General features: G+C 43.1%; 1 protein-coding gene across 13 annotated transcripts in view; it reads right to left on the bottom strand.

The window, feature by feature from the left end:
• Positions 1-10,581, bottom strand: part of LOC139416277 (IQ motif and SEC7 domain-containing protein 1-like) — a 192,965-nt gene that overhangs the window by 6,256 nt on the left and 176,128 nt on the right. For 11 of the 13 annotated variants that reach the window (XM_071164740.1, XM_071164744.1, XM_071164743.1 and 8 more), the window contains 6 exons: positions 5,703-5,732; positions 4,381-4,506; positions 4,055-4,154; positions 3,658-3,819; positions 2,951-3,127; positions 1,074-1,123 (listed from right to left, as the gene is read on the bottom strand). In XM_071164740.1, the coding sequence (XP_071020841.1) occupies positions 1,074-1,123; positions 2,951-3,127; positions 3,658-3,819; positions 4,055-4,154; positions 4,381-4,506; positions 5,703-5,732 (645 nt within the window). The remainder of the gene's footprint in view (positions 1-1,073; positions 1,124-2,950; positions 3,128-3,657; positions 3,820-4,054; positions 4,155-4,380; positions 4,507-5,702; positions 5,733-10,581) is intronic. The other 2 variants (XM_071164746.1, XM_071164752.1) reach the window with 1 other exon arrangement.

Here is a 10,581-nt window from a genome sequence, read left to right as displayed (position 1 = left end):
TATAAAAGGCTGATATATATATTCATATTGTTGAACGCCTTCCAAACCTGAGAGTCCCACATGCAACTGGTTAAAAACAATGGAGGCAGAGGATCCACATGCAGAGGAGGTGACAAGCAAAATCTCCATCCATATTGGCTTTGCATTCAGCCAGACAGCGGGAAGCAGAGATGCTGGAGATCTGGTAGTCACATTAAAATAACTCTGTTCACTTATCCCCCAATCTAGTTCCAACTCTATCCTTTTTGTGATTCATCCAAGTTTTAAAAGCCCTTCCTTTGGTGCATGCTCTGTCCAAGGTTGTGAAGAGACCATACAGATTTCTTTGAAAGTGGAATGACATTTTCAAGGGTTCCCAGACTTCAAAACCAACACACGGACTCATGGAATGAAGAAATGATGATGAATGAAATCCACATCTTTCATATTGACTCTTTGATATTGTGTGTAAAAAGCTTGTCGATAAAGTTCTGACAGTGAGATATTGATGTGACCGTGAGCTGTTGTAAGATAACCTTCCTCCCTGAGCCTCAAACCTCTGTGAGATTTCTTTCAATAGGACAGGCAAGGGACAGGAGAGGGACCAGAGAGGGGGGCTTTAGGTTTGCACAACACTAGGGGGAGAGTAGGTGCTACAACAGGCATTCACTGACACCCCTGCCTAAGGTTCTTAGCCCCAAAGGAAAGCCAAACTGCGGGTTGGGACATGGCTGAATGGAAGACATTAGACTGTGATCAAAACAAACAGCTGGGGGGGATTAGAGGGAGGAAGGGGGAATTAGTAGTAGTCATGCTTGTTTTAAGAAAAAGGGCAAACTGGCCACATGACCAAAACAAGACATGTCTCCCATCTAGCCAGCGTCAGAGGCAGGCAGCCCATGCATGCACACTAACCGAGGCAGGCAGGTTGTTAAAAGGCATCCGAGATAAAAAATAAAATAAATAAAAAGTTCATAAAACAAAATGAACTGAGAGTCTATGCAGAGAGGGGTGCAAGAACAACAAAAATAAACTGTGTTTTTACAGAGCACATCATCACAGAGTAGCTTGGACACCAGCTGCTTCCAACTTACTTCCATATTGCTGTCTAGTGATCCTGCACTGCTGCGGCGCCCACGCTTGCCTGCCCGAGACATGCAATACCACAGATTAGAGATGGATAGGACAGCACTCCTGGATCAACTACAGAGGTTTAGGCAGCCCTCCTCTCCCCTAGGGGGCAGTGCAGGGGGTTGTGAGTAATACACTGGAAGCTGAGATAAAAGGGGCAGGGAGTGTGTGGGGGGACCGGTTGATAGATAGGTAGGTATTACTGTCACGTCCATTATTTTAGCAGCTTTGTTCATATTTACTTAGGAGATAAAGAGAGACATTTGGTCAGTGTACCTTTACACTACATTTTGAATTTACTGCATTGCTCAAACTTAAAGGACAAGGAAATCATTTTTGCAACATTCAGCTGAGGACATCAGTGTAACTACAAAGAGCTAAGCAATGTTAGTATTTCTAAACTACACCGAGTTAAGATTATTCATAGATTTGTTCCTGATAAAATGTGACAACACAGATTTAATGTTGTCACAAGATGTAGATTGTCATAAGGAAGAGTAACGGGTGGCTTTGTAGCGAGCCAATGGCAGTGACAGTCACGGAGAAGAAACATCAAAAGCAATACAATGGCTGTTGCACATGAGGTGTACGAGCATATAGAGCAGTTTGCCACTGTCATAGGGCTCAGCCAATGGATACATGACCAGTCTTCACATATGGAGAAACAGGAGAAAACCCAATGGGAATGGAAATATCAGGAAGTACATAATGAGATGGAGAACGGTGAGAAAATTAAAATATATTGTACACAGGACATGACCACTCTACCATGCCACATCCTGTGTGGAGAAAGTTGGGGCAAAAACCTAAGACAGGAGGGAGGAAACGCTCCCATGTTGATCTATCGACTTCAGCACTGACTAGCCTTATCGTATCTGTATTTCAGTATAGTACCCGACATGACAATGGAAACAGAGCAAATACATCCTATTGTGAGATACTGTAGCACTCCTATATGGATTTCATTACGTTACCATGATGTCTTAACATAACTGCGATCCAGAATGAATGACATGTTCTCAAGGTGAATCGCTTTAGAGTCGAAATGCGAAACATTCTGGATATTCATGACAATGAGATGTTCGTTGTAATTTTGGAACCAGATCTCGTCTTGCGTCAGTTATTGTATGAGAACAAATCCCCATTGAGTTCAGTAGGTTTGGATCACAGCAATACACTGGAATGACTGGTAGTGAATAACGGTGGATTAATTAAACATATAACAAGCAAGCCTTATCATGAAATGTTTGAGAAAAAAAATTGGGATTAAAGAATGATAATGTGACACGAAAAAGTGCAAAAATCAAAGGTGTTCATTGAGATATAAAGTATATTTTGATTTAGATACAGGGACGAGAGCAATCCTTCCTTCAATATCACTTTTCAGTGGAAAGGCAAACCCTCTAAAGTAGACCTGTCGATAACGTCATACCAAATAGCTTATTCATTTAGAAACGTCTATTTTTCAATGGCACAAACCTACTTCTGTTGTTTCATATCCCAGGTTATGATCAAATATTTCACATTGGGGTAGGGCACCAGTACCAGAAAATAATTTTAGGACTAAACTAACAGGACCTTAATAAGCGCAATTATCTTGTGAAGTCTCACACTGCCCAGATACAGAATGCATTTAAGTTATTTAATAAGACAATCTCACCAGAAAAACATTTTACTTAATCCTCAATACAAAGTCGGACATCAGTTCAAGGTGCTATAAAACATAATGTTGGATGTTCCGAGTAATATTACCATAGGACGAGTGAGGAGGTAAAAACAACAGAGGGTCTCTCCCAGGAAAGGACCGTTTTGTGAACACAACGATGACCTTTGACCTTACCTGCTTCGGAGAGGTCACGGAGGGAGCTGCTGAGGGCGCTCCTCTTCAGGCCCTCGCCCATGGTGTAGGTGTCGTCCAGACTGGCACGGTTCATGTTGCCATTGCCAGCCTCCTTCTTCAGCCCAGAGCTCTGGGACATACTGGGCCTCACCACCCCTTTCTGCTTCTCAAGCTCAGCTTTATATGAACATACATATGGGGAGAGAGTAAGGTAAAGATAGCGTGTGTGTGTGTGTGTGTGTGTGTGTGTGTGTGTGTGTGTGTTTTTCAGCATTCATCTTCAAACATACAATATTTCTACATTTCCTCATAATTTCATTACTGGCACTTACTTTTATATAGACTATTACTATATATTCGGTAACTATTGCATTTACATAATAATCAAATGTAACATTGTAAAAGTGCATCTAAATCCTTTCGCATATTAGACTCATTCGTAAAAACAGTCTTCTGTGTGTTTCTCTTTGATAAATGCCCTTCCGCAAACCCAATCCTCCTCGTGGTAGTCATCCTGTGAACTCCATAAACATTCCTTCTCATAAACAGAGAGTGAGTAATGAGGACCAAGCCCTATCTGCCTCTACTTGACTGAGGTCACATGGCTAGCAGCGGCCAGGGAGGGAGGGGCGGATAGAGGGAGGGGGAAAAGGGAATGAGGGCGGGGCAAACAGAGGGAGGGACAGAGAGCTAAAATGTCTGCTCACACTCTATCCTGTATTTCTCCATTTCCTGGACCTCGGCGATAGACTCTCGCAGGTCGTCAGTGAACTTCTTGCGGTCCTGGGGGTTGGGTGCATTAAAGTTGATGAGGACCTTGATGTCGGCACCTGGTATGGCTGATGTAAGCCTGATTCCATTCCCGTAATCTGGACCAAACACAGAGAGAGAGACCTTTAAAACTCAGGGCATCGACCACAAAGGAACTTTAAAATCTGTCTGATGTTTTGAAAGTATAAACGGTGTCTCGTTCCATCATCACAGGATGGTAACATGTATATAGATGTGAAAATTGAACCCAGTGGGATGTACTATATAACCATGCTGGGCTAACAACACATCGCAGAGATGGTGAATGGACAGGGAGAGGTCTGTTCTACTTACACTGGTTCTCAAACATCAGAACCTGCATCCCATACAGAGAGAAAGACTGCCGGAAGCTGTATGTCACAGAGTTCTTCTTCTTCTGGAAAATCTTTGTCACCTGCACTCAAATAAACACCCAAACAAGCACACAGACAAATACACAAGTTATACTGTGAGGGCAAGAAAGATATTGGAGAAACCAAAAAAAGGTTTGAACTGAAAGCTCATAGACTGTACTTCTTTGCTCATTGTTGTTGCTGTGAGGCCACATTTGAAGGACCATATTTGAATGATCATATTTAACACAGGACAGGGCAGGACAAAAGGCAGGAGAGGACACATACCACCAGAAGGTCATTAAACAGGAAGATCTCACGCTGGTGCAGGCCTAACTTCTGGAGCTTGTTGGGGTCTGGCACTTCAAACAGCCGACAGTAGCACACTAGCCTGCGATGGGGCAGGGACAGCACCTAGAAACCAACCCAACGACATTACTCACTAACACACAGCGGTCAGGCCCTGGGCTTAGGTCAAAGAGTAATATGACCCCAAACTGAAGTATAACAGTTGTTAAACGCACATGCACACACTCAGACATACGTGCGCACACGCACACACCCCTCAGATATGCCAACAGGGAAATAAAAACAAACAGTGAGCCTCTATTTTAGGATGATTTAGTGTGAGGAGTGCAAGGGAAATGGGTTATAATGATGTCTGAATAGTGTGCTATAAAACCCCTGTGTGATGCTGTTTCTCCTTGTTACATTATTCATCCTAATGTATTCATTGTCGTTAGGAGAGGTGGTTTCACCATCCTACTTTGTTTGGAAGTCAAGGGGACACAGAATAATTAAGACTAGGATTCCCTAGGATCAAAACACATCTGTCATTTATTCCCACACAAATTCTGCTCATAAAACTTTAATACCAGGAAATGAAGATGGCATAAAACTGTCTGATATATCCAATGAAAAGCAGGAGCCAGCTGATATCTAGATGGTTTTCCTCTAGTCTATGATTATGTAAACAGTGTAATGGCAGTAGAACAGAAGCCTGTGAGCACATAGGTTACAGAAGGTTACATAGTTTATTATTCTCCCAAATAGATTCAGAACAATCTTTCAGCATGTCTCACCCCTAAAACATTCATGACTAATAATACCCACTCTAACAAATGCCCTCTGTCTGTGGGAGGCTTCTGTGTGGGCAGGAGTGTGTGCGTATATGTGTGTGTGTTTGCGGGTATGTGTGTGTTTGTGTGTGTGCGCGCGTGTGAAGCCTCTCTGTGTGGTCTGCTTCTTGGCAGTGATGCATGCTCGGCTCAGCACAGTCAGTAAACAGTGCAGCTCACTGGCACCTAGGAATGTATACGTGTTGACTCTGTCTACAGGTGTATCACAGGGGATCCTGTTCATCTCAGTAATAGGTGTGGACTTTTAGGGGCAAGAAGACCCTTAATCCAACTAAAGCCATCTGAAACAACAAGTATCTACAGGATGTGGATTATTTTAGCCATCCTGACACTAAGACTGGGTGATGTTAATATAGGCCGAACACTAAACACATATAAATTGCCCTTGCTTTACATAGAAACTGTGGGTGAGTAAAATGACGCATAACAATGACATGATCATTACATGCCAAACTGTGAACATGTACTTACACATCCTATTCCATGGTGGAGAGATCCAATCTGCAATGGGAAGACAGAGAAAATATCAGAGGGAGAACCTCATTACTGTATTAAATGCATACAGGGCACGTGCCTAGAACCTGTTACATACAGTTGAAGTCGGAAGTATACATACACCTTAGCCAAATACATTTAAACTCAATTCCTGACATTTAATCCTAGTAAAATCTTTCCTGTCTTAGGTCAGTTAGGATCACCACTTTATTTTAAGAATGTGAAATGTCAGAATAATAGTAGAGAGAATGATTGATTTCAGCTTTTATTTCTTTCATCACAGTGGGTCAGAAGTTTACATACACTCAATTAGTATTTGGTAGCATTGCATTTAAATGGTTTAACTTGGGTCAAAAGGTTTTGGGTAGCCTTCCACAAGCTTCCCACAATAAGTTGGAATTTTGGCCCATTCCTCCTGACAGAGCTGGTGTAACTGAGTCAGGTTTGTAGGCCGCCTTGCTCGCACACGCTTTTTCAGTTCTGCCCACACATTTTCTATAGGATTGAGGTCAGGGCTTTGTGATGGCCACTCCAATACCTTGACTTTGTTGTCCTTAAGCCATTTGCCACAACTTTGGAAGTATGCTTGGGGTCATTGTCCATTTGGAAGACCCATTTGTGACCAAGCTTTAACTTCCTGACTGATGTCTTGAGATGTTGCTTCAATATATCCACAACATTTTCCTCTCCATGATGCCATCTATTTTGTGAAGTGCACCAGTCTCTCCTGCAGCAAAGCACTCTCACACATGATGCTGCCACCCCCGTGCTTCATGGTTGGGATGGTGTTCTTCGGCTTGCAAGCCTCACACCTTTTCCTCCAAATATAACGATGGTCATTATGGCCAAACAGTTCTATTTTTGTTTCATCAGACCAGAGGACATTTCTCCAAAAAGTACAATATTTGTCCCCATGTGCAGTTGCAAACCGTAGTCCGGCTTTTTTATGGCGGTTTTGGAGCAGTGGCTTCTTCCTTGCTGAGCGGCATTTTAGGATATGTTGATATACTCGTTTTACTGTGGATATAGATACTTTTGTACCTCATCTCTAGGAGACCGAACGCGTCTCCTTCCTGAGCGGTATGACGGCTGTGTGTTCCCATGGTGTTCATACTTGCGTACTATTGTTTGTACAGATAAACGTGGTACCTTCAGGCGTTTGGAAATTGCTCCCAAGGATGAACCAGACTTGTGGAGGTCTACAATTTTTTTTCTGAAGACTTGGCTGATTTCTTTTGATTTTCCCATGATGTCAAGCAAAGAGGCACTGAGTTTGAAGGTAGGCCTTGAAATACATCCACAGGTACACATCCAATTGACTCAAATGATCTCAATTAGCCTATCAGAAGCTTCTAAAGCCATGACATCTATTTAGGGAATCTTCCAAGCTGTTTAAAGGCACAGTCAACTTAGTGTATGTAAACTTCTGACCCACTGGAATTGTGATACACTGAATTATAAATGAAATAATCTGTCTGTAAAGAATTGTTGGAAAAATGACTTGTGTCATGCACAAAGTATATGTCCTAACCGACTTGCCAAAACTATAGTTTCTTAACAAGACATTTGTGGAGTGGTTAAAAAATGAGTTTTAATGACTCCAGCCTAAGTGTTTGTAAACTTACGACTTCAACATCTTATACGTCATCTCATTGATGGGGTCATACAGATAATTCAGCCCTCTAAAGCTGTACGGTTGCAGCATGGTCTAAGACATGTCTGTCTGTTTACGTCTGTACAAGCCATGAGCCATTTACGTGCTAGCAACCCTCATGGGAACCTCAAAGTAGGGTCTCAGTATTCCAGTAATCCTGTCTGTGAGTCAGTAATGAGTTGAATGAAGTGGTTTAAACAACTGAGGTGAAAACAAGATCTCCAGCTCTACAATACCAGCGTGATATATACAGTACATTATTGTAGAATGGAAGTCTAATTTGTTGTTTAATGTCCAGGTACTTCACTGTACTGTCGGCCCTCTGAGAGTTTTGATACTGCCGTTTAGTGATGATGAGGGATCATATTTCTTTGGGGTATACGGGGTTAATCACTCCATTAAATTCCCGGGGTCACTGAGAATCTCAGGCTTTTTTCCCCTTCTACCTTTACATGACTGAAATGACGCAATCACCATTGCACTGCACACTGCCCTATCGCATCTGGACAAGATAAATAACTATGTAAGAATGCTGTTCAGACTACAGCTCAGCCTTCAACACCATAGTGCCCTCCAAGCTCATCACTAAGCTCAGGGCCCTGGGTCTGAACCCCTCCCTGTGCAATTGGGTCCTGGACTTCCTGACAGGCCGACCCCAAGTGGTGAAGGTTGGCCACAACACCTCCACCATACTGATCCTCAGGAGGGGCTGAGTACGCACCCCACAGGGGAGGGGCTGAGTATGCGAATGTGGGGCCACAATGCGCCTACAGGGCCACAACACCTCCACCATACTGATCCTCAGGAGGGGCTGAGTACGCACCCCACAGGGGAGGGGCTGAGTATGCACCCCACAGGTACGTCCTCAGCCCCTCCTGTACTCCCTGTTCACCCATGACTGCGTGGCCACGAACGCCTCCAACTCAATCATCAAGTTTGTTGACGACAACAGTAGTAGGCTTGATTACCAAAAATGACAAGACAGCCTACAGGGAGGAGGTGAGAGCCCTGGCTGAGTGGTGCAAGGAAAATAAACTCTCTCTCAACGTCAACAAAACGAAGGTGCTGATTGTGGACGACAGGAGACAGCAGAGAGAGCACACCCCCATCCACAGGCCCGAAGTAGAAAGGGTCAAAAGCTTCAAGTTCGGAGTGAACTTCACCGACAACCTGAAATTCTTCACACAGAATGCGCAACAGCGGCTCTTCGAACTTGGCCCCTAAGACCCTCACAAACTTTAGAATCTTGGTCACTGTTCTAGCTGACTAGCACCCGGTACTCTATCCTGAACCCTAGAGAATGCTGCCCTGTGTACATAGTAATTAAACACGGGTCACTTTACTAATATTTACATACCGTTTTATCCACTTTATATGTATATACTGTATTCTAGTCATTGAACACTGGTCACTTTAATAATGTTTACATACTGTTATTCGCACTTCATATGTACAGTGCATTCGGAAAGTATTCAGACCCCTTGACTCTTTCCAAATGTTGTTACAGACTTACTAAAAAAAAATCTTTCAAAAGAATGTTTATCAATCTGCACACAATACCCCATAACAACAAAGCGAAAACAGGTTTGTAGAAATGTTTGCAAATGTCTAAAAAATATCAAACAGAAATACCTTATTTACATAATTATTCAGACCCTTTGCTATGAGACTTGAAATTGAGCTCAGGTGCATCCTGTTTCCATTGATCATCCTAGAGATGTTTCTACAACTTGATTGGAGTTAAATTCAATTGATTTGGAAAAGGCATACACCTGTTTATATAAGGTCCCACAGTTGACAGTGCACGTCAGAGCAAAAACCAAGCCAAGAGGTCGAAGGAATTGTCCGTAGAGCTCCGAGACAGGATTGTGTTGAGGTACAGCCCTGGGGAAGGGTACCAAAACATTTCTGCAGCATTGAAGGTCCCCAAGAACACAGTGGCCTCCATCATTCTTAAAATTGAAGACATTTGGAACCACTAAGACTCTTCCTAGAGCTGGCCGCCCAGCCAAACTAAGCAATCGGGGGAGAAGGGCCTTGGTCAGGGAGGTAACCAAGAACCCGATGGTCACTCTGATAGAGCTTCAGACTTCCTCTGTGGAGATGGGAGAACCTTCCAGAAGGAAAACAATCTCTGCAGCACTCAACCAATCAGGCCTTTATTGTAGATTGGCCAGACGGAAGCCACTCCTCAGTAAAAGGCTTGGAGTTTGCCAAGAGACACCTAAATGACTCTCAGATCATGAGAAACAAGATTCTCTGGTCTGATGAAATCAAAATTGAACTCTTTGGCCTGAAAGCCAAACGTCACGTCGGGAGAAAACATCGCACCATCCCTACGGTGAAGCATGGTGGTGGCTGCATCATGGTGTGGGGATATTTTTCAGCGTCAGGGACTGGGAGACTAGTAAGAATAGAGGTAAAGATGAACGGAGCAAAGTACAGAGAGATACTTGATGAAAACCTGCTCCAGAGCACTCAGGACCTCAGACTGGGGCAAAGGTTCACCTTCCAACAGGACAGCAACCCTAAGCACAAAGCCAACACAACGCAGTAGTGGCTTTGGGATAAGTCTCTGAATGTCCTTGAGTGGACCAGCCAGAGCCCGGACTTGAACCCGATTGAACATGTCTGGAGAGACCTGAAAATATCTGTGCAGTGACACTCCCCATCCAACCTGACAGAGCTTGAGAGGATCTGCAGAGAAGAATGGGAGAAACTCCCCAAATACAGGTGTGCCAAGCTTGTGGCATCATATCCACGAAGACTCAAGGCTGTAATCACTGCCAAAGGTGCTTCAACAAAGTGCGGATTAAAGGGTCTGAATACTTATGTAAATGTCAACTCTTTTTTTTTAATTGAAGAATTTCTAAAAACTTGTTTTTGCTTTGTCATTTTGGAATATTGTGTGTAGATTGATGAGGGGCATCCTATATGATTCTCACCAAATATATTGTCTTCTCACACTATTCAAACACCACCATCAATAAACAGCTTATGAAGCTCTCATAGTCTATAGATCACATATTGCAAACAAATAACCTGAACTAAAAACTCTACACATTTTGGAATTTCTGTGTCCTTAATAATCGCTAATCAATATCCAAAAACAGCAACAACTAAAAAATTATGCGAATCTGCACATCAATATCTTCGCTTTTATGTGGCACATGTGAGGGGTTATGGCAGGGGAAACTGTGT

This window comes from Oncorhynchus clarkii, chromosome 9 (genome assembly GCF_045791955.1).
Source record: "Oncorhynchus clarkii lewisi isolate Uvic-CL-2024 chromosome 9, UVic_Ocla_1.0, whole genome shotgun sequence".
Classification (NCBI taxonomy): Eukaryota; Metazoa; Chordata; class Actinopteri; order Salmoniformes; family Salmonidae; genus Oncorhynchus; species Oncorhynchus clarkii.
This window is presented reverse-complemented; position numbering and strand designations above follow the sequence as displayed.